Raw genomic sequence first — 27,879 nt, forward strand, 5'->3', positions numbered from 1 at the left:
AGGCTGAATCAGTCCCATTGTTTGCCAGCAACTTGGAACCTCAGATGCAGATTTTGTCCAGGTAGAAGAGAGTAAAAGCCCCCGGCCCTGGTGTTACGGATCTAGAATATTCCTAGTTGTTGCAAGTGTATAGATGGAGACACAAACACATGCAGGGGGTGGTGCTGCACATCTGTTTATACACACACAGCACTGGGGTTGCTACAGTTCAACTGAACTATTTCCCCGGGACATCAGGTTGCTTATTTCCCAGGTGGCTCTTGCGGAAGGTGCCAGGCAGGCAGCCCAGAGCCCGCTCAGTGCCCATGCAGCAGGCCAGCCCAGGCAGCTGCAGGGCCCCCAACACCTGACCACCCCCTCCACCCTATCTAGAGGTGGGACTCTCCCCGGAGTTCTCTCTCACTGGGTTTTGATGGCATCGGCCAATATCCCAGCCGGAGAGTGGAAGCTCTGCCACAGGGCACTGTCCCACCCGCAGAATGAGGGTGAAACCAGAGCAAAGTCCATTTACCTTCACTGCCCTCCTGTGCCCCACTCCTGGCCTGCCCCAGTTAGCAAGGAGTGTCCCCCCACTGCCCTGTGCGCAAGCCAGGCCGTGCTGGGTTCATGGCACAGACGCGAAAGCAGCAGCAGCCCCATCAGAGCGTGAAGTGAACCTTTCGAAAATGTCCTCAATGAGCAGCAAGTCTCCACAGTGCTGGGCACAATGGGGCCCGATCCTGGTGCGGGCTGGCAGGTGCTGCCACAGCACAAATAGATATAACCCGGACAGCGAGAGTGATACGGCCCATGCCCTGTACAGGCTGAGAGGCAGCCCTGCGGCACGCTGACGGAGTGGGTAGAGTTTGTCCTTGCGGGAGGTCAATGTCCCTGGCCGTCATACCAGACTGGGCTCAGAGGTGCTTTCCCCCCATCCAGGGCACAAGGGAATTCCTCCTCCGGGCAGTTGGACTTTTCACAGGTTTTCCTGCTTTCATGGACTCCTTCAGTGCCCAATCTCCCCTCATCCAGCCATTCCACTGGGATCTTCTTCCTCTGCAGCTGGACGTACACGTTGTTCTCCAGCAGTGCAGTGCCCGCCCCATGGAAAGCGGCAGAGGGGTGCTGTAGGGGACAAGGTGCAAAGCCATCAGCGCTGTCAGGGCCAGAGGGCTCTGTTAGGCCTGAGCTATACTAAGAAGTTGGATCAACCCACGACATTGGTCAGGTCCCCGTTTGCTTTGCCTTGCAGGGAGAGTAGATCCTGCCTTACATAGAGAGTTCTATTGAGTGTGCATCCAGAAGTCACCCTTGGTATTACATCCCCAATCCCCCATCACCTCCAAATATGTGGGCTAGGACCTCACCGCTGGGCTGGAGGCTAACCGCCCATGCTGTGCCCTGCAGTTGATATAAGTGGGGTCATGCCAGTGCATGGCAGGCCCTGTGTTTTGAGGATACCCTGGTCTCTTCTCCTGCCCCAGCTGCTTGGACCTCCTGACACAGAGCTCACCATGGTAACGTAGGTCACGTCGGTTCTGCTCCACAGCTCTGCCTCCTGCCCAGCCTGCGGCGTCTCAGCACAGGGTATGAGGGAGTAAATGCCTTCCTGCCAGGAAGATCAGAAAGACTCAGGCACTGTGTGGCCTGTGACATGCCCGTTCCAGAGAGTATTTCCAGAGGTTCATTTCAGCTGGTGAGCTCTCCAGAGCAGGACCAGGCAGCCTCTGTTTTGAGAGTTCCCAGCTTCTGGTGGGCAGGATGATAGACAAATGCTGACTAGCTCACCAAAGGGCCCAGCTCTGCTCCAAACTCCTCAGCCTGCTCCCCTCCCCACCCACTCAGAGATGCTGGGCGAGGGGGGGCACTTACCAACACAGCTGTATCAAAGTAGCCAGCCGGGTAACCTACATTACAGTAAATAAAGTGCATGCTGGCCAGTGGAGTCCCCAGCCTGGGCAGAATGATGCCCACTAACTTGTGACAACCACCACCACCACCGGCTGCTGCAGAGGGAGCTGTGTAAAGCCCCCGTAACACATCCAATGGGGCAGTCCTCTCCTCTGGGGGAAACACCTTCCTGACCCCAGTGGGCAGCTCCTGCTCTGAAGCATGAGGATTGAGCGCATTGATCAGCTTATCCTAGCTAGTGTCACTGCAGAGGCAACTCTTGTGCTTGCTGGGATTCATACTAAACTCCTTGACTTCATAGTACCTAGTGTCAAAAAAAGCTTGCATCCTCTGATGAAAGCTGAACAAACAGATATACTGTTAGACAAAGTAAAGGGCCTGTTTATTCCTAATGGGACAACAGATCCCCACAAATCCTGGGAATGCAAAGTCCCCACCTCCCACTGAAGTCTATTCAGCTGTGGGTGGTCAGGGCCTCTGTACTTTTAAGGCCACAACAACACTTTACCCTTCTCTGGTGCTTGTCATCTGAGGACATCAAAGCACTTTGAAAGCATGCATTAACGAAGCCCCATGCATGTTAAGGCAGCATCATGATCCCCATTTTGAAGACAGGGAAACTGAGGCACAGAAGTGAAGTGACTTGCCAAGGTGGCTAAAGTGGAACTAGAATTCCAGAGCCCTGGTTCCCGTTGCCCTGGCCTAACCACTAGCTTACTGCACTGCCCTTCCATTAGTTATATTGCACACCGTCATCTGCTCTAGAACATAGCGGCTCTTCTCCCACATCCCTCCGATGATAAATCCTGCATCAGTCCTGGGCTACAACAGCAACAAAGCAGCTGGGACAGAACATTGTCACAGGCCCCACACCTGAAAATAAAGCTCTCGCCTTTGCCTGGGCATTTAGGGAGCAGCAGGAGCCCATTAGCTCACTCTGCTCCATGAACATTATCTCCTAATTAGGAGTCACGCAGGATGGAATTATCTGGGGTTAATTCCAATCACCTCCCACCCTAGGCCAATGATACAGCAGAACAAATGCCAGGCTTTCCTTCCTGGCCCTAGGCGTGTGTGAACAGGCACATTCAGTGCCTGGGGCAGGCTGGACAGCAGCTCGGCTGTCCCAAATCCTCCTTTTATTCCAGGAATATCCCCTGGATTCTGGCATTTCCCTGTTACAGGGTCTGGCAACATTAGCCCCACTCAGCTTGGCAAGGAGAGACTGAGCTCTCACCTCTGCTTTATCCCGGCTGCTGTCATCCCGACTCCTCGACAGGGGCCCGCTCTCCATAGGTCTGGAAGGAATATCAATTGCATGCAAGTGAAGAGCTGTGCAGGCTCCCCCAGGAGCCATCATCTCCACCCCTCCCCTCCATACCTGAGGGTATTAATTCCAGAGCTAGTGCCTGGCTCTGTCTGCATCTCCCCTGACGCTCTGGCCTTCCCGTTAGTCAGGAACCCCTGAGCCCCTGCTCAGCCATTCCATACCAGTGAGTCTGGGCCTCTGCCCATGCTCAGGTGCAGAGGGACTCTCACTCTGAGTGACTGGCCTTGCATCTACCTCATACACCTTGGCCTCGCTGCAACCTGTGGTGCACAGGAGTACTCCAGCCCCATATGCAATTGATACAGCCAGGGATGCAGCTCCTCCCCATCCATCTGGGCCATGCAGGGGCACATGGGCCAGGATATTTGGGATCTCAGCACTCTACCTCCCATCCCTACCAGACAGGAGATCTGTCTGTTGAACCAGGACAATGTGGGATCAGACATGTCAAGAAGAGGACTCCCCCCCACCCTCCCTGCCAGGAGCGCTCCCAGAACCGGCAGGTTCGGCAGGGACCGGGAAAGGACCAGGGGGCAGCAGAGATGTGATGGACTAGGGGCTGTCTGCATGGGAGAGCAGGGGAGGACTTTAGGGGATGGACAATACCTGAACCTGTAACCTGAGCTAGGCAGGGGGGATGGGAGGTCAACACTTTTGCCCGGGAAGCTAGACAAAGGAAGGGGCCGGCTGGAGGGAGTTAGTTTCAGTTTCGGTTTTGGGCTGGGTGGTGGGAAGTCAGGGTAGCCTAAGCTGGGATCCAAGCACCCTGAACCCCCAGAAGGACTCAATTCAGGGGTCCTGACTGTGCCAACAAGCTCTGCTGTAACCTGCATTCCTGTTGTCCAATAAACCTTCTGTTTTACTGGCTGGCTGAGAGTCACTGTGAGTCCCAGGAAGAGGGGTGCAGGGTTGGACTCCCCTACACTCTGTGACAAGAGGATAGTGTGTGTGGCCACCCCAAGCTGTCACAGGCCAGGATTCCCCAGGTGCTGAAATTCAACATCCCACCAGCGTCCCCCTCTCTTGTCCTGGCCTGTGGCCCTGAAGCCAGGGCCTGTTACCTCTGCTTCTGGAGAAACTTCTTCAGCCCCAGTCCCAACAAGAGGGCCAGGAAGGTGGTCGCACAGACGTAGCCCAGGATGGCCCCCCAGCCACTGCTACCGGTGCTCTCAGAGTACTGGGCCCCTGCAAATCTGGACCCTTGGGGGTGAGAGACACATGCAGCAGGGTTAGCGGTGTCTCTGCCCCAGCACACTAGCCATCAGGAATCAGTCTCTGCCCAGCCCATGCTGACGGATGCCCAAAACCTGGGGAGAGGCACATCACCCCCAAGGGCATCCAGGAGAGGTGGCTGTCTCCTCCCCTTTGTAATAGTTTGGTGAGTTCCCACAGGACTGGGGCAGAGATCCGTCCCCAGGGAGCACAGCACAGAGCCTAGGGGCTTCCTAAACTCGGCATTTCTGCCCCACTTCTCACACTTGGTGGCAAACCTGCCCTGGTGAGCCAGAACCACACTCCTGCTTGCACATCATTGTGACTGCATAGGGCTGCAGACGGCATGACCACGGGGCCCTCAAGCCAAGCCAAGCCAGCTCCATCCTGGGGCCAGGCCAGCCAGGAGTAGCTGGCACTAGAGATGGAAGGGCAGGGAGGCACGTGGCTCAGGGAAAGGGGAGGCTGCTGTGAAATTGACCGATAACCAAGGGGAGGCCTAAGCTGGCAATGGAGGGTGCATACCTCTCCGTCCGGCAGAGGCCACGTGCAGCACGGTGTAGTTTTTGAAGATGCTGCTCCGCCCAAACACCCGGATCTCACAGGTGTACGTCCCGCTGTCGTCTGCCTGTACATCCTGCAGCCTCACAGAGCCGTCCTTGCGGGCCACATCCCCCAACCACTGCACTCGGGGCCAGAAGCGTCCCACAGGAACGCTGTGGTTACTGTAGTAGTAGAAGACCATCTCCTCCTGCAAGGGGACATGGGTCATCATGTGACCAAGGGTTCATGTGACTGGATGCCAAGACACTCCCAAGGGTGAACTTAGTTCCTTGAATATCCTCCCCCTCTGCTGCTCCGCCCAGCCCCTCACCCTGTGCCTGGTCCTGCTCTGGCAGGACGCTCTGCCGGCTGAGCATATAGCAGCCTAGGCCCCACTGGCTCTCTGCTGAAAGGCCCAACAAGGAGTCAGTCAGTCCCAGTTGACACGGTGGATTCTGTGACTTGAGCACCTAGGAACTGGGCTGAGGTGCATCAAAATCGCCTCACCCAGCGACCTCAGCAGAGCTGTCAGCTGGGAACAGCCTCCTCCCCACCCCAGGCTGAGTTGGATTTCCAGCTCCCTTAGAGATTGCTGCTCTCCCTGAGCTGCATGTGCTGAACACCAGGGCCGGCTTTAGGAAGTGCAGGGCCCACTACAAACAGTTTCGACAGGGCCCTGGCAGGGATGACTTAAAAAAAAAAAAAAAAAAAGTAAAAAAACACGTGAGGCTTGTATTAACCGGGCGGTGCTCTGAGTCTTTGGTGGCACTTCGGCGGAGGGTCCTTCGCTCGCTCCAGGTCTTCAGCGGCATTGAAGGACCCATTGCCGAAGTGTCGCTGAAGACCCGGAGTAAGCGAAGGACCCACCGCTGAAGTGCAGTAGAAGACCCAGAGAGACTGAAAGAACAGCCACTGAAGTGCTGCTGAAGAACCAAAGCGCAGCCAGGTGAGTAAAAATTCAGAAAGTGCCTCTAGTCACAGAAGAAATTCTCACTGGGCACAGGGCCCTCGTAGGCGCGGGGCCCAATTCGAGGGAATTGGTGGAATAGGGCTAAAGCGAGCCCTGCCTAAGGGTAGGCCACTTAGAGCTAGCATTAGGGTTCCTATAGGTAGAGCACTTGGAGCTAGCATTAGGATTCCCATTGGTAGAGCTTCCTGCCCTAAGGTTAGGGTTTCCAAGGGTAGGGCACATGGAGTTAAGGTCAGGGTTCCTAGGGGTGGGGCTTCCCGCCCTAGGGTTAGGGTTCTTAAGGGTAGGGCACTTGGTGCTAGGGTTAGGATACCTATGGGTACGGCTTACCGCCCTTAGGTTAGGGTATCTAAGGGTAGGGCCCTTGGTGCTAGGGTTAGGGGTCCTATGGATAGGGCACTTTGCTCTAGGGTTAGGGTTCCTATGGGTACGGCTTGCCGCCCTAAGCTTAGGGTACCTAAGGGTAGGGTACTTGGAGCTAGGGTTAGGGTTCCTATGGGTAGGGCTTACTGCCCTAGGGTAAGGCTTCCTAAGGGTAGGGCACTTGGAGCTAGGGTTAGGGTTCCTATGGGTATGGCTTCCCACCCTAGGGTTAGGGTTTCTAAGGGTAGGGCACTTGGAGCTAGGGTTAGGGTTCCAATGGGAAGGACGCCACACTCTTGGGTTAGGGTTCCAATGGGTTAGGCGCTTGGAGCTAGGGTTAGGGTTCCTATGGGTAGGGCTTCCCGTCCTAGGGTTATGTTCCCTATCGGTAGGGCACTTGGTGCTAGGGTTAGGGTTCCTGTAAGTAGGGCTTCCTGCCCTAGGGTTAGGGTTCCTATGGGTACGGCTTGCCGCCCTAAGTTTAGGGTACCTAAGGGTAGGGAACTTGGAGCTTAGGGTACTTGGGGCTAGGGTTAGGGTTTCTATGGGTAGGGCTTCTCGCCCTAGGGTTAGAGTTCCTAAGGGTACGGCACTTGGAGCTACGGTTATGGTTCCCATGGGTAGGGCTTCGTACCCTAGTGTTAGGGTTCCTAAGTGTAGGGAACTTGGTGCTAGGGTTAGGGTTCCTATAAGTAGGGCTTCCCGCCCTAAGGTTAGGGTACCTAAAGGTAGGTTACTTAGAGCTAGGGTTAGGGTTCGTATGTGTAGGGCTTACCACCCTAGGGTTTGTGTTCCTAAGGGTAGGGCACTTGGATCTAGGGTTAGGGTTCCTATGGGTAGGGCACCTGGAGCTAGGGTTAGGGTTCCTATCGTTAGGGCTTCCCGCCCTAGGGTTAGGGTTCCAATGAGCAGTGCGCCCCACCCTAGGGTTAGGATTCCTAAGGGTAGGGCACTTTTAGCTAGGGTTAGGGTTCCTATGTGTAGGGCTTCTCGCCCTAGGGTTAGGGTTCCTAAGGGTAGGGCACTTGGAGCTAGGGTTAGGGTTCCTATGGGTTGGGCTTTCCGCCCTAGGGTTAAGGTTACTAAGGGTAGGGCTCTTGGAGCTAGGGTTAGGGTTCCTATGGGTAGGGCTTCCCACCCTAGCATTAGGGTTCCTAAGGTTAGGGTCGGCTTTAGGAAGTGCGGGGCCCAATTCAAACAGTTTCAACAGGGCCCTGGCAGAAATGACTTAAAAAAAAAAACACGTAAAAAAACACATGGGGATTGTATTCACCGGGCGATGCTCTCAGTCTTTGGTGGCACTTTGGCAGTGGGTCCTTCACTCGCTCCAGGTCTTCAGCGGCACTGAAGGACCCATTGCCAAAGTGTCGCTCAAGACCCAGAGTAAACAAAGGACCCACCGCTGAAGTGCCATCTAAGACCCGGAGAGAGTGAAGGACCCGCCGCTGAAGTGCCGCTGAAGACCCAAAGCGCCGCCAGGTAAGTAAAAATTAAAAGGCACCTCTAGCCAGGGAAGGGATTCTCACTGCGCACGGGGCCCTCTTAGGCACGGGGCCCAATTCGGGGGAATTGGCCTAAAGCCGACCCTGCTGAACACTCTCTCTGCCCCCAGGCGGCCCATTTGCCCTGGACCTGTGGTGCTACCCTGGGCCCTTCCCAGTGATTGGACTCACCACCTGCGTATTGTTTTCTGGCATATGTAGCCAGTCCACTTTGGTCACGTTCCAGTCCCCTGGCACCAGGCTTTGGAAGAAACATTCCAGCAGGACAGAGTTGCCTAGGTGAGCCTTCAGCTCAGGGCGAGTGATGACCAGGCCAGCCAACACCCCACCATTCTCTGCAGGCACCAAGGAAGAAAGGGGAATGAGCCCGGAACTGAAGAATCCAGAATGGTGCAGAGAACAGCAGTGCTACCTAGATCCACCTGGGCCTGCTCATCCTTGAGACACCCCTTCCAACCCAAAGAGACCAACCCCCTCCCCACATCCAGCCTGGCAGACACACAGGCAGGGCCCTCCCCCACCCTCTGACTGCCCAAAATGCTGCAGCCCCTGAACCAGCTCCTTCACAAAACACCAAGACACGAGGAGCCAGGGCAGCTTCTTCCCGCCAGAGGGAGGGTCCATGCAGCTGTTCCACTGCCAGAACCAGCCCTGGGGCCAAGTGTCCCCAGACTGCTGGCAGAGCCACAGAGCCTCCCCACCGTGACATCAGACCCAGCAGAGCGGGCTTTCCTTCTCTGCTCTCCCAGCAGCACCGGAGAGGGAGCCCTCGGACCAGGTCAGTGGAGGTGAGGGGCATTTCAAAGGACAGGAAGCAATGCCACATGCAGGCCCACTGCTTTCTACATGTCACAGCTTCTTATGCCCAGGCTGGGGCCTTGTCCCTCCACAGCCTGAAGCCAGGGTGATGTCGTGATGGGCTGCTGCTCACCTGGCATCTGGGAGGTGGGAAGAGCTGAAGGTAAGTGCTAGGGCTGCTATTGCCCCCCCTTATGGGCATGGTCCTATTCATGCCTCGTACCCTCCATGGCAGGGGCCCGTGGTGCAGCCAAGACAAACTAAATGCTTCTGGCCTAGCCATTCCTCAGGACAGGGTCATGGCTCTGAGCCCCTAGCACTGCTGCCCTGGCACCACAACATGGGAAGATCCCTTTACCAAGTCCTAGGGGTGGAGGGCTTGTCAAAAACTGCACCCCAAGATTCACACTGGGCTTGTGCCAGCTGAGACAGGACAAGGCCACTTCGCTATGCTCCACAGAGGCAGCCTTAGCGCTGCCAGTCCCGACGTTCTGGCTAAGCCAGGCAGTGCAGCCCCACAGTGCCAGTTCTCCCAGCAGGGGAATCCCGGCTTCACTTCCTGTCGGCGGAGGCACATCTGCACGGAATAGGAAGTGGGGGAGCGCTCCTCACACGAACCCCAGCTATGTTGCTCTTTTGAAGCAGAAGGCTCTGGCTCCTCATGAATGGCTTTCATATACCACTGCCTATCACCAGAGTATCTGAGCACTCGCACTCTAACGCAGTTCCCCTCCCAGCCCCCCGGGGCAGCAGGGCAGGGCTATTATCTCCATTGTGCAGATGGGAAACTGACACAGAGACTAAGTGACAGACCCAAGATCACATAGGAAGTCTGGGGCAGAGAAGGGATTTGACCCCAGGTCCCTAGGTCTTAAACTAGTGCCTTGACCACCGGACTGGCCTTGCATCCAGGTGGTGAGGGTCATTCCAGCACCCTCAGCCTGGCATAGCACCGGGGCATGGGCTGCATTTAGTGCATGAATGTCAATTCTCACAGCCCTTCCCCGTTTCCTTCCCCACTCCTGGCCCTGAAGCAATGACCCAGCTGGCTGTGTCCTTGGCTTGTCTGCACAAGCAGTGACACAGCTATTGCTCAGGAGGCTGCTGGAGAACCCTGGCAGAGGAAACCAATAGAGCCGCGTCCACGTGTTCTGGCCTTCACTGGCACAAAGCGCAAGCTGGAGACGTGACTTGCCCCAGGCCACGCTGACTCAGCAGCAGGCCTAGAAGAGTTCCAGGCTCCCAAACCCATGAGCTCCCTCACAGTGGATGGCCTGGGCTCTGAAATTCACTGTCATGAGCTAAACACTTCAGTAACGTCTTGTGGAGGAGCGATGGTGGGTCTCAAAGCAAAGGGAGGGGAAAGCAGGCAGTGTTTCCAGGGGTGCAGGCGAGGGGGGCAAAAGCAGGATCTCTGCTTACCCAGTGACATCAGTATCCGCATGAGAGTCAGGGCAGGTACCATTCTCATTTTGCTCTAAAAGGGGAGAGACACGTTAACACAGGCTGCATGGGGCCATGCTCTCCCCCGAGGATGCACAGCACCTTAGTCACAGCCTTGGCCCAAGCTTTAACAAGACGCACACCCAAACCATGGCAAAACAGGGGCCAGGTGGCAGGGGACTTTCTGGTGACTGCGCTATTGCGTTGCGTATTACAAAATCCCTTCAGGGAACAGGCAGGGCTGGAGTCAACCCTAGCGAAACCCCAGAGAACAGAGCTCCCACCTTCAGGGAGCAGTTCCCTCCATCACTGTCCAGTAATTATATCACACCCACATGCGATTCTATCGCCCACAAGAAGGTGATTCAGAGATGGACTGGGTTGCTGGACTGACAATTCCTTTGCTTTAACTGAGATGGATTTGACCTATACTCCCTCAGGGCCTCAGGGATTTAGTTTAATCAATCCATTAAGTCCTGGCCACTACAACACTCTTTGAAAACCAAGAGGCAGCTGTCTGATACATTTCTGGTTTGAGACAACTCTGAGCTACGTGAAGGGGAAGCTGATGAGAGCTCATGCTCTGGTTTTAAAATTTCCTTTTGTGTAATCAACTTTGAGCTTGGTTTGAGGCCTAAGGTTTCTGTAGAAATGGGAGGTGGTTAGGCTGGGTTCGTTCACAGATGCTGAGGCAGGCGATAGGAAGTAAGTGTTTATGCTGATATTAACAATCCAGATGCCTTAATCTTCAGCCAATCTCCCTGTGAAAGAGTGCTCCGGAAAAGTCTGAGCCCCCCTCAATGCGGTCAGATCACATAGTAACACCTTTAGCCACTAGCAACAAGGGCTGGATTTCAAATAGTGGAAACCTCTACAAAGAGAGCTTCTTTTGGGACACCTGCAATGTCCCATTTTTTACTAAATGAATAAAAAATTGTAATAATGACTGAAAGTTTGTTCCAGCTGCATTTCTGCACCAGACAGAATTAGAATTAGACAGAATTTCTGTGTTTACAGCAACACATCAGTGGAAGAAGCGCTCAGTGTGACACTGTGTTCCAAGCAGAGAGAAAAGCTGAATGAATGTAGGTACACTCAGAACTGTGCTTTTGCTCAGCATCTGGTGATCAACTCTTTAAGAACAAGAAGTTCTTGGGAAAAAAATCCTCCAGTCTGAAATACACAAGTGTCACTGTTGAATCCCAAGTGGCAACAGCAAGAATAGCAAACTACACACATACAACACAAGCACAGTCTTTTGTGAGAGAATTTTGTTACTCTAAAAACTGTCACCACTAAATCATCCTGTTTTTTCTTTTGAAACTCTTCTGTCTGTCTGTCTCGCATTCCTGCGGCCCTGGACAAGTCAGTGCCCCTAACACAAATTTCAATACAATTTTGAGATGGGGTTTATCAATCCCCAAGAAACAAGGATGCTAATGCAAAGGAGCTAGAGTAAACCTGCCTCGTGTAGCTGGTTTAAAGTACAATCGTATTTATTCCTGACCACTCTGAGAATAAATATCACTGCTTTCAGAACTGGCGCAGTAGGAAGCAATGAGTGACCCGTCTGGGGTATTTAGATGGCAAGTTCCATGAGGCAGAGACTGTCTCCTTTGTGCTCTGCAGAGCTGAACACCCAAACAACAGGAAACAGTGAAAATGGATGGCACACACCTGGGGATGTAAGACAGTATGCTGGCTGGATGCATGTGCTATGGAATCATCTGAAATGATAAAACGCTGGGATATTATAAAACCAATTGGGAGAGGAAAATTCCACACCAAGTCTGGGGATCCTCACTACAAAGGATTTCATCTCTTCTCACAGACAGATATGGCTACAGATTTCTTTTCCTTGTGCAATTGTAGTTGCACAGCTCTGTGGAAACTGATAAAGCCCCTGTGGCTCCCGGAATGAAATCCAGAGCCATCACCAGCTGCCATGGATGCAAATTTGTTTTTGAGATTGAGAAATGAAGACTTTCCAAGCTGCTCGAGTGCTTGGCTAAATACAGTGGTATAAAATGCCCCACGCCTTCCATTGACCTCTGTGTGTTTGCAGAATCAAAGTCCAGCTAGCAGTAGCAAGGACCTCTGTAATTCTCCTTGCTTGTGCTTCTCAGTAAAGAAATGTTTGTAAAAACAATTAAGTATTGGGAATTTGCCCATTACAGTTCTGCCTGAAAGGTCTAGCCTGCACTCAGGGCTTGCTTGGAGCATATGTTGTACATACGTATGATTAACAAAGCAAAACTCCATGCACACTGCTCCAAAATCCCTGGCTGCAGCATTCCCAGGGCAGGTTGGTCAGGCTCCTCCTAATTCTCATGTGGGGCTAGATTGTCAGAACAGCATTTCCAGTTAGGCACTTAAATAGGGGGCAAGATTCCAGAAGTGCTCACTATCCAGCCGCTCCTATCATGACACGTATGGCCAGAGTTTCAAAACATCTCAGCACCTCACAGGCCCCCACCCACTGAGTTCATTGGAGAATCTCTTAGCATCACCAAATCCTCCATGTGTTTATCATCTTATTTACTCAGAGTCCCATCACTGACTCACTTTAAGTATTTCCGCAAAGCAAATCTGACAGCAGGTGCTCGGTGTGTTGCAAGTGACAATGGAGTTAGCTCACTGGGGTTCTGTCAAGTATATTATGACACTAAGATATCACCGTCCTTCCATGGTATAATTGTCCCTCACGAGAACCTTAACTCAATGGATTTGGAACCAACAGTGCCCTTCTGTTCTCCTGCTATTGAGCACTGGGAGCTTTCAGCTGCTAGGTAGCTGAGCTCAGAGCATTTAAACATTCCCGAGCTCTGCTCTCAGAAAGAAAATGAATACAAAGTGAAGACACTCACCACAGTTTGTAGCAGACCTCCAGCTTCTCACGCAAAGTATTCTCTGCTGACTAATTCAGAGACCTACAGAGCCTCTACAATGGCCTAAGCGAATCAGATGCTTGAGGTTGCACGTGCAGGATTTACAACGTAGTCTGTTTCAGATCTTTTATTTGTCCCATTCGCAGGGAGATGGTCGCTTTAAATTAAAAGGGGAAGGTGCTAACAGTCAGAAGGCAGACAGGGTTTTGTGAACAAAGAGGAAGAGGATTGTAGAAAGATACTTGTAGATACACACGGCACTCACATTACCATGGGAAAAGCTGCTAATCACAGACTTAGAACATGCCTGAACCCCAAACTTTTAATCACAGCAGACCACTCCAATCAAATCTACTATACATGTCCTCCTAAATGGGGTCAGAGTCTCAAAATTCAGCTCCCTGGCCTTCCCTCATTCTTAGCCTGAGCTCCTGGGACAAAGTAAGTTATAAAATAACCAACTCAAGGAGAGATGAGGCTCAGAACCCCAATGCATACGGTCACTGTAGGAGTAGTATAGCCCAGCTTATGTCTTTGTGCCAAGAAGCCGCTATTTAAATGCTAGCTTTTATGAAGTCATGTATTTGATGTCATGCCACTAACTTTACTGTTTGGATTCTGAGTGGAAAGGTAGGATATTTGGCATACACAGTTATCTGCTCTGTTGACAATTACCTTCCCCACTGTAACTCCCAATTTCAACAGCATTGTGATCAGGGTCCTAGCGAGGAGCCAACTGTGGTCACTCAATTAGGGGGAACTGCAAAGAATGGGCAGACAATCCGCATAAAGCTGTCGGATATTCCAAAACTTAGATTTACCAAGCCAGCACAAAACAGGTTCTTTATTACCTTACTGGTTACTCAGAAGTTCAAACAAACACAGTTCCCTCAGGCCTCCATCCAGGTATATACGTTAAGTATGGTAAAAATTTCTGTAAATCTTATTTCCTCATATAAAAAAGGGTTCTACCAACCCCACAGGATTGGACACATTACCTACCTGGTTAATGAATATTCCAAATCTTACCCAAATACATGCTTCCGCCCATTCTTATTAATTAAACTAAGCTTTATTAAAAAACAAGAGAGAGATCTAGTTAAAAGTTCAATATGCATACAGACATGAGTTCAATTCACTTAGGTTCAGATTCATAGCAGAGATGGTGAGCTTTGTAGTTGCAAAGAGTTCTTTCAGAAATAGTTCATAGATTATAGTTCAATGTCCAAATATGATATTCGGGGCGTACCAGCACAATTGGGACCTCAATCTTGTGCCTCAAACTTCCCCTGATGAAGCCTAAGCAGATCTGAGATGACAGAATCAGGACCCAAGGATCTTAATACAATTTCATGTCTTTTGACAAGTTGGAGTTCAAAAAGATAATTAGCATGACTTTGAAGGAGGTCCGTCACCAGTACTTAGCTATAGAATTAACATAAGGCCATTTGCTTGTTCCTCCACCATTCGCAGATTATTTTCTTTACATTTCAAAGAGAGATGAACACAGAGATAGCCTGTGTTTACAATTTATTTAAATGATAGGATGTTCTATTGACTTCTGAACTATCAGAATATAGCATAGACAGGGACCGTTGATTACATCTTGACCCTACTCATACATATGTAAATATACAAAAACAAAACATTATCTCCCCACCTGTCTTTTGAGTTATTTATTTTGCAGGATGTTTAACCCTTTCTGGCCATGTGTCGCAAGCATATATCCTGCTTCACTTCTTTCCCTACACGGGCGCTGTTACACTGCTGGTGAGATCCATCCAGAGCTGGATTTCCACATAGCTGACCAAGTAAGAGCCAAATTTTACTCTGACACACATTCTAAATTCAGAGCAAAGCCATGAGCTTCAGGAAGTTAGTATCACTTTGTACCAGCATAATCAAGCACAGGATTTGGCCATTGTTTGTAAATGCTTTGGCCTCCCTTGGAGTGAAAAGTTCTGTAGAAACCTGAGGTTATTTCTGCAAAGCACTGAGCAGTTAGCTACTGCCCAGATCATAAAACCAGTTCCCTCTAACCTGCCAGTAACTTTTGGTTTGGACAGTCACTGCGTCACCAGTAAGTGCAAACTTATAAAAACCCTTTAGCTGTGGAAGGGGAAAATTCTTATCACTGTGCATTGTGGTCAAGACAGCTACCAGCAGCTGGCCCTGAATACCATGTTGCTATTAAAGACACAGCCTCTGGACTAGACAGTCAGATTCATATGGCACTACAGCTTACACCCCATTGATAGGACACATAGCACCATGCTGACAATGAGACACCCATGCCAGAGTTTGTGGATGGGGATTGGAGTATGTGGTCTCTCTTCTATTTAAATCTGCTCCTAGGCATATTTCCCATCATACCATGAATCTTTCTTAAGCTCACAGCGATCAGTCAGGCCAGATAGTTTCACAAGCTCCTCTTCAAACTCTGCCACGTGTCTGCCTATTTCTAGCCAAAGAAAGAAAAACATGGCCTGGAATGACACAGAATGATATATTGGCCATGACACAGCAGCGCATCTACAGCAAAAGGGATCAGCCAGCTAATGCCACATGGAGAAAGCAAGTGGGATAGCGGTGATGAATGTCATTGCTTCCCCTCTCCTCTCTCTTCTTTACTGGGCAGGGTTGGTGAAAGATACTCCACCCCTTGCAGACCATGGGGCAGCAGTTAGATGGCCAGCCTGCTGGCAGCTTCTGTAATTCCCCATTCAGCACTTGCACATGTAAAAGTTCAAACTCACTCCTGGAGTTACAGCAAGTTTTGAGCTGCAGAGTATTATGGCAACTCTGCCAGGCCCCAGCCCAGCAGGTCATAGCAGGTGGGACAAGGCTCTTAACAATACTCTCATTTAAGAGAGACAGGGATCTTTACACCTGCCTGCTGTTGTGTAAACGCAGGCACCAAATGCTTAGCCTTGCAGGCAATCAGAGGCACAGGAGCACTGCTAGAACGAGGCAAGCTACTTTTCAGTTGAAAAATAAAGGATGGGCTAGGACAAAATACAACTCTGTAACACTGTAACTCTGGTAACATTCCCAGAATTGCACAGAAGCAGGAGGGGCACCTAGAAACTTAAGAGTTGCAAAGGCAACATCAGAGTTGTGTTCTGTGGTGCAGTCCCTGCAGAGGGGGAAGCACGCAGGAAGACTCCTGCCTCTGTTGGTCAGTCTGGGAGCTGTACTAGGAATCCCATGCAGCCCTCAATGGATGGAAGCTATAAAATGGACTTCCTGAGATGGCAGTAAGTTTTAAGAATTGCTCAGCCTGTCCTGGAAACATAAGAATACAGAGCCTCGTATGTTATCCACACTGCTCCTTGTCCCACAGGACTCCACTGCTCACTACACAGACAGGTCAGAACTAAAACAGGAGACAATACTCTGAGCATAGCACCTCTGTCCTTACAATCTTTATTGTTGGAGCTGTGGGTGGAGGAAAAGTCAGGAGAATTTTCTCCCCTTGAAGTGTTCAGTGATTACCCAGCCAAGCAATGCACTGAGCCCTCCCCTCTGTAATGTGCTTTAGTATTTGCTAATACACTGATGCACTGTTCACCTCATTGCGCAACTTCAGAGCCTCTCGGTAGTTTCCTCTATCCGCCCATGAATCTCACACGACTCGCTAGACACCTCCTGGCCTGTCTATGATGAAGGCAGTTACACATGGAGGCATTTCACTTTATGGACCAGGGAAGCTCTCTGCACCATTCTCCCCCACTCTCAGCTCCGTAACACTTGTAGAAGAGAAAATACAGTGTGACACGTGACAGCTAACAATGTTCAGTTCATGCAGATGCTGTCTGCCCTGCTCAGCACAACACAGTCAGCCACTGCAGCATTAGTAATGGTCAGTTTTGCCATTTTGAAGCCCACTCAGCAGAAGTTTGTTCAGCTTTCTCAACGTCTGAGCCTATGAAAAGGGGAGGAATTTGATGGTTTTTACAATAGAGCCCAAAGGGTTCTTCCCCTAGACATTGCCCTGAGATGATGGTCCAGGCAGACAGAGCGGGGGGGCACCCTAGCCACTATTTGCCATTATTAGAGGGGAAAGACCAGCAAATTAGTCACACTTCATTGTTTACAAAGAACTTCATTCTAGGCACAGAATTATCTGGGGCCGCAGACTGCTGGGTAATGAAGATTCAAAGCAAATAATACCAGGGTTTCATTACAATGCAGCTGGCAGCTTTTTAAAACTAACTGAAAGGATGGGAGGCACAAGCTGGTTATCTCATCATTATAAGGCAGGTGACACCAGGAAGCAATGAAAAAGCAGCAAACTCCTTTTAGCCCACACTCAGATACGTCCTTTGCCCAGTGGGCCAAATCCAGCCCTCAGTCATGCTGGTGTAACACTTCAGCAAGGATGCACCAGTGTAACACAAGACACTTCCGCTAGATGTGTCTCAAGACCACCTACTTAAAGCGCTACCTCTCACTCCTAACCAGCCTGTGCTTTACACAATTTAAACTTAAGGCAACTGGAAGACAGTCATGTGATATAGGGAACAATCCGACAGACACAAACTCTACACCAGAGAATGTGCTGAGTCAATGGTTAGGAGAGAATGAGCTTGTTTAACTGGATGCACTGTGGTTTCATTAAATTGAACGCTATATTTCAGATTTATCTGCTTCTGCCTTAAGATATTGCCAAGTGGGTTTTGCATACAAAAGACTTACTTTTTTTCAGTAAATAACAAGATTTTAAAATCATCATTCCTATGGCTGAATAAAGGTGGATTCTCTCATCTCAGAATTCTTCTCCCAACGCGCCAAGAGCCACTGGGTATGCAGGGGTTCTTGTGGCCTTCTGGAAGGGATTTTCAATACTCCACATTCTCCCTTCATTTGCAGCTTTGGCTTCCATCAGTACGGTTCCTCGTCATCTGTGTCCTGGACAGAAAGCATTGGGAGAGCGAGATTAGGCATGAAGACCTGAAACAATTCAGATGTTCAGCACAGACATGAGTTGGGCCAGTTCAGTCAAGCGATTAAGTGTTTCCCAGAAGCTGCTCATTTTGAAAAGGCCAGTACTCCTGCAAAGTCTGCAGTCCAATCCTTCTGGCATGTCACTGAGGAGCCCAGTTACACTGGCACTGCAAGAAATTCACGTGGAGCAGGTTTAAGAGGAGTAACAGCCAAACCTCAAGCACAAGGCACCTGCCACACCAACCCCTGAACACTCCCTTACTTTGAAAGCACCGCTCCCTACAGAGAACTGATCCAGAACAGCTCAAGCAGCCATTTCCTTCCTGCAAAATCTCCACACGAGACTGGAGAGCCCCTAGCATGGTGCGTTTAAAAGAAAAGCACACGCAATCAGCGTGCCTGCGAACAGCCACACAGCACTGTTAATGCATCTAAATCCTACTGCTAAAGTCTACCTCTGCTCCTAGCAACCCCATGCCTTCAGATCCTCAATACCTTACCTTAGTGACCATGATAATCAGGCACTCTCACCTTTATGGTGACCTCAGGTCATTGCTCTAACAGAATAGGAGGCAAACACCTCCACTGGTTTTCCACCCCTTTCATGATCCAAGTCCAAGCAGCTTCCTTGGTTTTGCTGTGTGCAACTGATTTTACAATTGAAAATATTTTTATGATGTATTTAAAGATGAACAGAAAAACACGTCATAGCAGCGCCACATGCTGCTACATCAGCATCACTGAGACAAGGCTCCTCCTAGAGTGCTAAATATTCCATTGTCAGCGAAGAACAATGTCTCAAATGACTGATGAAACATTTAACATGAAATTAATAGGATTAAATCAACCTAACTAAACTTTACTTAGCAATCAGAGGAAACTATCAGATTAATCCTTCCTTGTTTTAAAGCTCTACACATTTGATCAAGCCTCTACACATTTGATCAAGCCTCTCTCATTGATCCCATCTGTCTCTATTCCTTTGCCTGCTGCTTCCAGCAAAAACCATCTGCTTCAGTCCAGTCCCTGCACACAATCTCACCACTGTGTGCGAGGGAACCTTCTCTACTGCTTTATCCATCATCTGCAATAGCCTCCATCTCCCACATCAACACCAACTTTTTTCAAAAAACAAAAACTTTCTGCTTTCTCCCCATGTGCCCCTGGTTTGACTCATGGTAAGTGGAGCAGATCAGGCAGCTACATGAGACAGAGACATGGCAGTGAGGGTTGTAGGTTTATTCCCCAGCCCTGTAGCACACTGGGAAGGACATGATGAGAATGCTCCCTCTAATCACGCACATCAGGGCACGTGTACTGGGATGTAACGTGCCTTTGGCTGTGCTTGTTCAATGCAGCACGAGGAAGCTTGGATATGCCTTCCAACAAGGCAAGTGCAGAGGGTGGAAGGAGAGTTTAGAAGTTCCAGTACAGTAAGTTTAACACCAAAGCCACGGCAGGTGCTAGAAGAGGTTGGTGATGGGGTGACAGCAGGTGAACAGAAATAGAAGAAATAGAAGTACAGAAATCAAAGAGTTTAAACAGGGTTCTGTTGTGACCAGAACAGCATGAGTATGGAGATTTCTAGTCAAAAATATCCAAGCTAACTCAAGTCTGCATGCTACCACCTTTGGAAGAAAGTAAAATGCAGGTATGCGTTTCTGTCTCTAGCCTCCCCCTCTCCGCACTGCTTACCCAGCAGAGACAGCCTACTAACCCTGCTCCACCTTTGGAGTAAAGAGACTCACCACAGTGTCTGCAGCTGAGTGAGTTAAGAGGTTAAAACACTGGCTTTCCACCACTGGAAACCTGGTGTTTGATCTGGATTAAGTCTCACATGAAATGAATTTGGTGGGTCTCAAGCTAATCACACGCACCCAATAATACAGCACTTTCTACCCAAAAAAGACCAGACACAGAAAAAACTAAGAGGCATCAGCTGAGCTCTGTGAGGAGCACACCCCAAGCTCTTGGGCACTATCCCTGGCTACAGCTACTGCTCTCAGCCCTCACTCTTATGAGAGCTAACAACGATATAAACACTTACAAGAACATTTACTTGCACTTACCACACACTGCCAACAGCATGTGCCCATCCTCCCCAGGCAGGTGCCCTGCTCAGTGTGCTCAGGCCTGCAGAAAGAGCAGTGTTAGGTCAACATGTCTCCCGCTTATGCCCCAATACAGCCCCGAGACTGGGATTGTCTTCTAACACACAGGTCACTTTCCCAGTCCCTTTCACTAATTCATCAGAAATGCCTTTTCTGTAATTATGTTTTAACTAGCGAAGCAGAAGACCAGAATGTTAGGCTCCTTATTTCAAAGGTTTGGCCACTTGATTTGGGTTTGCCATGCAAACTCCTCCAGCTGTCTTTTCATCACACTATTAACCGCAGAAATTTCGATTTGGCTGGAAAATTTCAACTGCTGTTAACCAAAATATTTTAGTTAAAAAGATTGTGAATTTAATTCTGACTTGACATCTCAGAAGAACAAAGTGGTGTATTTACAAGGGAGCCAGTTAACGTTAGAATAGTGGGTTTTTGTGATACCGACATTTAGACTGAGACCCTCCACAGGGCTTACTGACCTAGACTGGATTAAGTCTGGCGATGGAGGTGAAAGGCTCTCTATCCCAACAACAGTGTAGCTCAACTGCCCCACAAAGAGGATGTACGGCACGCATTTCACTCAGTTACATTCCCATAAGGTGTTTTCAGAGACTGACTACCAACTGACTTGTGCTCATTGACAATGAAGTCTCACTGACAGAACCCCAGATGTTGTGGGTTATGAGATGAGGACAGAAAAAACCCACCCACAACCCCAGACCAGAGGGGAAACGGGGATTAGGTTCAATGTAAAACTTACTCATCAGACACTTCAATGGATGATTTCTTATAGCCAGATTTTTTTCTATGCTTTAGGACTCCAAATTTCCTTCCCATCCTCACCAGCAGCAGAATGACCACAATGGCAGAGGGGAGGAACACTAAGATGGACAGCAACACTGCTGAAGTTAGCTGGAAAGAAAAGCCTGCAGGAGAGACAGAGAGAATAGCAGCAGAATATGGCTTTGTTTCATCTCTATGGCAAATATTAATCCAGCACACGGCATCCAGGCCTTTTTTATAAAAAGCACAGGGCTTGCTGGGGTTAAAGGAACTTGTGACAAAGTCCTATCAGGGAACTCAAGTTCAGAACTAGACTCGGCTCCCATGGAGAAGAGGACAAAGATTAAATCTATCTGGCTGCAGTGAAGGAGCACAACTTAGCCTATGTCTACAATGGCAACTGAATGACAACAGTTTTGTCTTTCAGAGGTGTTAAAAAAACAAACACATCCCTGAAAGACAAAAGTTTTGCCAACGACAAGCACGGGTGTGAACAGCACTTTGCTGCCGACAAAGCTAACCCTGTTTGGTGGGGTTACAGGAGAGCCACCAAACAGTGGGTACATAGTGTGACTTTTAGCAGCCCGGCTGTAGCAACACAGTTGCTGTGTAAAAGCTGTGTAATGTAGACCTAGCGTGAGAGCAGCACGTTCGAAGCTAAGTGAGAGGGGATCACATCAAACTGATGGACACACCCAATCCGGAAGCCCAGGGACTGCTCTTTCATAAAGGGTAGATGAGGCATTTGTCCAAGGCAGCTATTCGTTAATGTCTGTGAAATGTCAAGTCATTGTTAAGATATCAGTTCCCAGCAATGCTACCTGATTAATGCTGTAGCCTCTTAGGTGGGAACCCGTGTCATAGCTTTCCTACTCAGATCTGAACCTTAGAGTTCAGAAAATAGGTTGCTAGCATGAAACCTCCAAGCTTAATTACCGGCTTGGATCTTATAGCTCTGCCACCAGACAGGAATTACACTGCCTGCCTCACTCTGGTCTCCCCAAAATCTTCCCTGGGGGACCCCAAGACTCAGACGCCCTGAGTCTCACAACAAAGGGAAATAACGTACTTCCCTTCTCCCTCTTTACCTCCCCCCAGATTTTCCCACCCTGGGTTCCCTAGGAGATTTTCCCCTGCTCCATTCCTTGAAACACAAACCCAGAGAGATTAAGTGTCTCTCCCCCACCCAGAGGCTATGCATAATTCAAGACGTAGTCAATCTAATCAAAGGGCATTTCCCCCTCCCTTCATCCTTAGCCTTTAACCAGAGAAAAAAACTAAACAGGTCCTTAAAAAGGAAGCTTTATAAAAAAAAAAGACAGAAAAAGACATAAAATGGTCTCTGTATCAAGTTGACAAAACAGGGGTCAATTGCTTAAAGAAAAATGAATAAACAGCCTTAACCAAAAGATACAATTAAAACTTTTCAGCAATTACCAATGTAAATACAAAAAAAAAAACAATAAGCCTTTGTTTCTCCTATTTTGGTACTAACAATTGGAACTGAGATTAGAAACCTGGAATAGAAAGATTACTCTCAGAGCGCGAGGCAAGAGCAGAGAACAGAACAAAAGACACCACCCAAAAATTCCCTCCCTGAGCTTTGAAAACTCCGGTTTCCTGATTGGTCCTCTGGTCAGATGTGTGGTTCCCTTTGTTAACCCTTTACAGGTAAAAGAAACATTAACCCTTAGCTATCTGTTTAACCCGGGACTGCCAATCATGCGTACTAAGCCTCTGCTCAGGGACGCCCATCACCTCCACTAGCACCTCCTGTTCCACTATACATGAGCTGACCCCCAATGAAGTTTGAGATGACTGAACTCCTAAAACAGACACCAGGGTAGATGCCTGCTCTTAGGAAAATGCTGCTGGAATCTTCTGTCTCTATGCAGGACAGACACAACCTTAAGTTTTCACCAAAAGAACACACACCAAACCTCATGGATCTCAATTTATCTAACTGGAAAGGAGAGGGGCTGAACTGATGCCCTGGTTGCATTTAAACCTGTAGTTCAAGGAAAACTAGACACCAGATCTGGTGCTTAGACTCCAAAGATTTCTGGCAAAACAGGAATTCACTCTTGATAAATAAATAGGGAGAATATTGCCATGCTAGAGACTTACCCCTGTGTGTGACTGTCAGCTTGGTCTGGGGGATGTTGTGGTGCACATCTGGGGGATTCTTCACAGCACAGGTGAACGTCCCATTGTCATTCATCATCGGGTTTTGGATAGCAATGGAGGCATCACCCTTGGCAACGTTCCCAACCCATGAAATTCTGTCTCTGAATGTTCCCACTACAGCTGGGTATGCAACAGACTGATAATGAAAAATCTGAAGGGGGAAGACAATAATTGTTCCAATAAATCATTCTCCAAAAGAGAGAGAGAAAACAACTCCTTTAGGAGAGTAACAGAATGAGAAAAAACCACCCTTTCACAGGCATCCCACCTCAGATACACCAGGGGCTCACAAACCTACAATACTGGGCACCATTGCACCAGCTTTTCAGATCTTTTTTATATTTTTACCAAGGGGGAAAAGAGGGTGGAAATGCATGTCAGGGTCTCCCATATCCATGATATAGCCCCGAGGATCTCCCTTCTTGCCCACCAGTCTCCAGGGCTTGCATCAGAGCCACCATCATCTTTCTGGCCATGGAGGATCTAAGACAGAAGAGGATGCTCTGGTGCAGTGGATCTCGACCTGCAGCCCTCTTACAAGCCCGATCAGCACACAGCTGTGGCCCATGTGACATCCTCAGGGCCATACAAGTAATATATAGTGTGTGTGGATGTGGCTCACATAACACATAGAAAGCTGCATATGCGCCCCACAATGGTAAATAGGTTGAGAACCACTGCTCTGGAGGTTAGGGTACTATCCTGCAACTATGTGACCATGAGCAAGTCGCTTAATTATTCTCTGCGTCAGTTTCCTATCTATCAAGGAGGGATAATAGCACATCACTACCTCTCGGGGGTGTTGTGGGTATAAATACATTAAGATTGTGAGACACTATGGTTATACCTTAGACAGACAGCTTTTCAAGATAATCAGTTAAAGCAACAAGGTGGGTGAGGTAATCTTTTACTGAACCAACTGTCGTGGTGAAAGACACAAGCTTTCGAGCCACATAGAGAGAACTCTTCTGCAGATCACAGCTACAAATACACCACATGCAATCAGTTCCTTGGTCATCTGGCAGTGCCAGACCGGAATTGTAGTGTTCGCTCCCCAGCTCCCTGTAAAGCACTGGAACCCTGTCACAGGCATTGCATAACTGAATGCTGCAGCTCAGCAGATCTGACTTTAGTTCACAAAATAGTGTTAACTTCCCTTCAGTTCACTCCTGCTGGCTGGCAACAGGGGACTTACCAGAGCCTATTTCACACAGACACCACCACTTCCTTCCAGCTGCAACCTACCATTCCCAAGAGCTCAAGCTCAGCTGAGCAGAGGAAATCGCTGATGATTTACACAGACTATGAGCCATTTATGAATGTATTTTACAGCTATGCACCTGTGACTGGATTTCATACCACTGCCAACAATAACTGGTAAGAGCCCATAAATCCTTTAGGACCATCTGTCATCATCAGTGCCTGCAGACTGGCTCTCCACACACCCCACTGCCACTCCAAGATAAATTATACATGCATTCTGCCACATTGCAAAGCTGCCACGGTACGTTCTGCATGGGGCGCTTTCCAAACCACATGATCCCCAATGCATTTATATGGATGTCTAGTTTGCAATGGGACAGTCACCTCTTAGGGTTATAATACTTTGCATTTACATGGTACCATTCAGCCCAAAGGATTTTAAAGAAATTCAACCTATGTATATACAGCAGCACTGAAATGCAGCCACCTCTGGAGTGGAGGGTGACAACCGAAGAGCTCACCACACAGCAGAGAAGCACACTGACACGAACACTGACTTTTTACATAAAATCCCACGGGATCTTCAACCTTCCCACAGAGTTCTGCCAGCTGCAAGAAAAATTCTTTGGGACACTCATCTGCAAGCACTTACTGTCTCCATATGACCACCTGTGAGGGGCTGGTAAGTCCAGTCTACAGTCAGCTTCTGAGTTATGGGAGAGAAGGATCTGAATGAGCATTTCAGGATCACCTGCTCATCAACAAAAGCTTGTACTTCAGGATCCACATTAATTTCCAATGAAAGAGCATTGCAGACACCTGATGAAACAAGCCCCAAAGAGAAAGGTTAGATGGGAATTTTTGTAAGAGACACAAGTGACATAGCAAAACCACCCCAGTGAAGAACTGATGGCTGTCTGAATCTGTACATACATCTATCCTATCCCCTTGCACCCACTCAACCCCAAGAAATGCAGGTAATGCAGACACGGGGATTCCTCTAATGGTGGCAGGAATTCAGCACTGTTTCATGCTTAGCTCACAAACAGGGTATTTGTTTGGAGGTCACTGCCAAAGTCTTCCATTGCCCAGTTATGGGGATAAACAAGTCAAAGAGTAGGTAATCGAACACAACTGGACCAGAGAGAAGGTCAAACGTGCCAACTTCAGAGCTCTTCTTCTCATTAATAAATCAACATACAGTCCCTCTCTGAAGTTCTGTTCTGCGTTTGCTCATGCCTGTCTTCTTTATTTTGTAAGCTCTTTGGTGCTGAAAACATGCTTCTTTTTAAGTTTGTAAAGCGCTATGTAAGTTTATGGCATTACAGAAGTGTTGTGCAGTAATAAATACAAAATACAGAGACTTGAAAACAAATTACAGTATTTTTTCCACAAATGTAAACAAGTCTTAGCCCAACTGCCTGCACTGTAGAGTGAAGGAAGGTGGGAAAAAGTCACAACTGTCAAGAATTGTAGCCAGGGTCTCACAAAGTCTGATGGGGAAAAACCACTGGCCAGTGAGTTTATCAAAGGACTCAAAATGGGATTTGTTTCATCATCATAAAAACATAGTAAGAAGATACGAATGGCCATACTGGCTCAGACTGATGGGCCATGCAGCCCAGTATCCTGTCTTCTGACAGTGGCCAATGCCAGGTACCTCAGAGGGAATGAACAGAACAAGCCATCATCAAGTGATCCATCCCCTGTCCTTCACTCCCAGCTTCTGGCACACACAGGCTAGGGACACTCAGAGCATGGGGGTTGCATCCCTGACCATCCAGGCTAATAGCCATCGATGGACCTATCCTCCATGAATTTATCTAGTTCTTTTTTTAATCCTCTCACACTTTTGGCAACATTCCCAGTGATGAGTTCCACAGGTTGACTGTTGTGTAAAGTAGTAACGAGTCATCAGAAGACACTAAAAATTAACACTTAGACCATGCAAACATTAGTTAGACCACTTTTCATGCAAACATCTCTAAGGGCTTTACAAAGGTGAATGGGAATCACTCGGCACAGTTTACAGATGAGGAAACTGAGGCCCAGACAGGTGAAGTGATTTGCCCAAACAAGCCATTGACAGAATCAAGGATCTAACCCAGATGGCCTGACTCCCATTCTAGTGCTCCCCAACCCCATATCCATTTCTATTGCTACAAATACCTCTAAATGATGGAGTGTCTAGAGCCAGGGCCCAAACACAGGCATCCAGGAGGCTCTGCTCCCTAGACAAAGCCTGGACATTTCAACAGCACTTATGCACTATTTCAAATGCAAAGGCTGCACCTGATGCAAGGCCCTCACTCCCCCCTACCTACTGCTGATGGATCCAAGCTGGAAACTGGTGTGTTTGGGTGACTCAGAAAGCTTGCTGGGGTGCAGCTGGGTCACTGTTACTCAATCACTTCTGGGACACCCCATCTGAAGCTACTTACACTCCCCACCCTAAATGTCTCCCTCTTCTCTTTAACTGCCCCCAAACCTTCTCTGCCCCTAAAACACTGGGGGTAGGGGCTGGGGGGACTAGTCACACCTCCACCAAAACAGAACCCCCTAAAACAGCTCCCCTAAAAGTACAAACCAGACATACCCTCCATCGGCTGCCCCTAAACATGATGCCAACCTCACATATAATCCTCTTTCAATTAATCCCACAGACACACCCCTCCCAAATTCCTGCAGCCCTCAACCAAACCCCCTTCTTCATCTGTCCCATCAGTCCGGCCCCTGCCCCCATGTCTGGTCTTTCCACCTCCAACCTGGACCACCAGACACACACCCAACCCCACAGGTCACCATGGCCCTCCATGCACAACCCCTAGTCCTACAGACCTCCCCAGTTCCACCCCATCATCCCCAATCTCACAGACTCACTCCTGGTCCCTTGACTCCTCATCCACCCCCCAACACCCCCAATCCCACAGAGTCACCCCCAGTTCCTCTGGACCCCCATCCACCCCCAACCCCAGAGTCACCCCCAGTTCCCCATCAGCCCCACAGTGACCCCCAGTTCCCCAATCACCCCCAACCCCAGAGTCACCCATAATTCCCTATGGCCCCAATCACCTCCAACCCCACAGACCCACCCCCAGTTCCTCAGGGCCCCCATCTATCCCCAGCCCCTCAGTCCCCTCCAGCTCCCCCAGTTCCTCTAGACCCCCATCCACCTCAGCCCCACAGAGTCACCCTCAGTTCCCCAGGGCCCCATCAGCCTCACAGTCACCCCCAGTTCCCGATGGCCCCACAGAGTCACCCTCAGTTCCCCATAACCCTCATCCACCCACAGACCCACCCCCCGTTCCCCAACAACCCCCATCCATGCCCCAGCCCCGGTCCTCCTGCCCGCCCCCCCGCATCACCCCAGCCCCGCAGACACCCCCGGGCCGGACGCTGAGGCCTCGACCCCGGCCCGCGCTCACCGTACAGAAGCAGGAGGCCGCCAGCCGCCCAGCCCCGCATCCCAGCAGCCGCTCGCGGTGTTTACGGCGCAGCCAGCACGGGCCTACCTGGCGGAAGGGAGGGCAAGGCCCAGGTGCGGCCAAAGCGGAAGTTAGGCGCCCCGAAGGGCCGGGCGTGCAGGCCCAAGATGGCCGCCCAGGGTGTTTCCATGGCAACGGGCCTGCCGCCTCCTTACCCAGCACCGGCTCTTTGCGGGGGGGCAGCAGCACCCCCCACGTACAAGCCCCCGATAGTGCTGCCCAGC

General features: G+C 49.7%; 3 protein-coding genes across 5 annotated transcripts in view; all 3 read right to left on the reverse strand.

The window, feature by feature from the left end:
• LOC116822944 (T-cell surface glycoprotein CD3 delta chain) overlaps positions 1-27,879 on the reverse strand; it is a 341,703-nt gene that overhangs the window by 264,072 nt on the left and 49,752 nt on the right. The gene's annotated exons all lie outside the window — the stretch shown is intronic.
• On the reverse strand, positions 157-17,720 carry JAML (junction adhesion molecule like). Of its 2 annotated transcripts, none has more exons than XM_032777182.2 (8): positions 17,638-17,720; positions 10,031-10,085; positions 7,982-8,145; positions 4,958-5,183; positions 4,282-4,420; positions 3,128-3,188; positions 1,493-1,588; positions 157-1,104 (listed from the first exon to the last, which is right to left on the reverse strand). In XM_032777182.2, the coding sequence occupies exons 2-8, from the start codon at positions 10,077-10,079 to the stop codon at positions 862-864; spliced, it is 978 nt and encodes a 325-aa protein (XP_032633073.1). In that variant the 5' UTR covers positions 10,080-10,085; positions 17,638-17,720; the 3' UTR covers positions 157-861. The 2 variants fall into 2 exon arrangements, with proteins under 2 accessions (XP_032633073.1, XP_074929680.1); XM_075073579.1 differs by lacking the exon at positions 17,638-17,720 and adding an exon at positions 12,919-13,000.
• Positions 13,990-27,785, reverse strand: MPZL3 (myelin protein zero like 3). 2 transcript variants are annotated; one of them, XM_032777183.2, is made up of 6 exons: positions 27,683-27,785; positions 24,823-24,989; positions 22,908-23,118; positions 20,758-20,923; positions 19,956-20,019; positions 13,990-17,850 (listed from the first exon to the last, which is right to left on the reverse strand). In XM_032777183.2, exons 1-6 carry the CDS (start codon positions 27,783-27,785, stop codon positions 17,824-17,826), a joined length of 738 nt encoding a protein of 245 aa, XP_032633074.1. In that variant the 3' UTR covers positions 13,990-17,823. The 2 variants fall into 2 exon arrangements, with proteins under 2 accessions (XP_032633074.1, XP_032633075.1); XM_032777184.2 differs by having other exon boundaries at positions 27,596-27,763.

Source organism: Chelonoidis abingdonii, chromosome 18 (genome assembly GCF_003597395.2).
Source record: "Chelonoidis abingdonii isolate Lonesome George chromosome 18, CheloAbing_2.0, whole genome shotgun sequence".
In the NCBI taxonomy this organism is placed as follows: domain Eukaryota; kingdom Metazoa; phylum Chordata; order Testudines; family Testudinidae; genus Chelonoidis; species Chelonoidis abingdonii.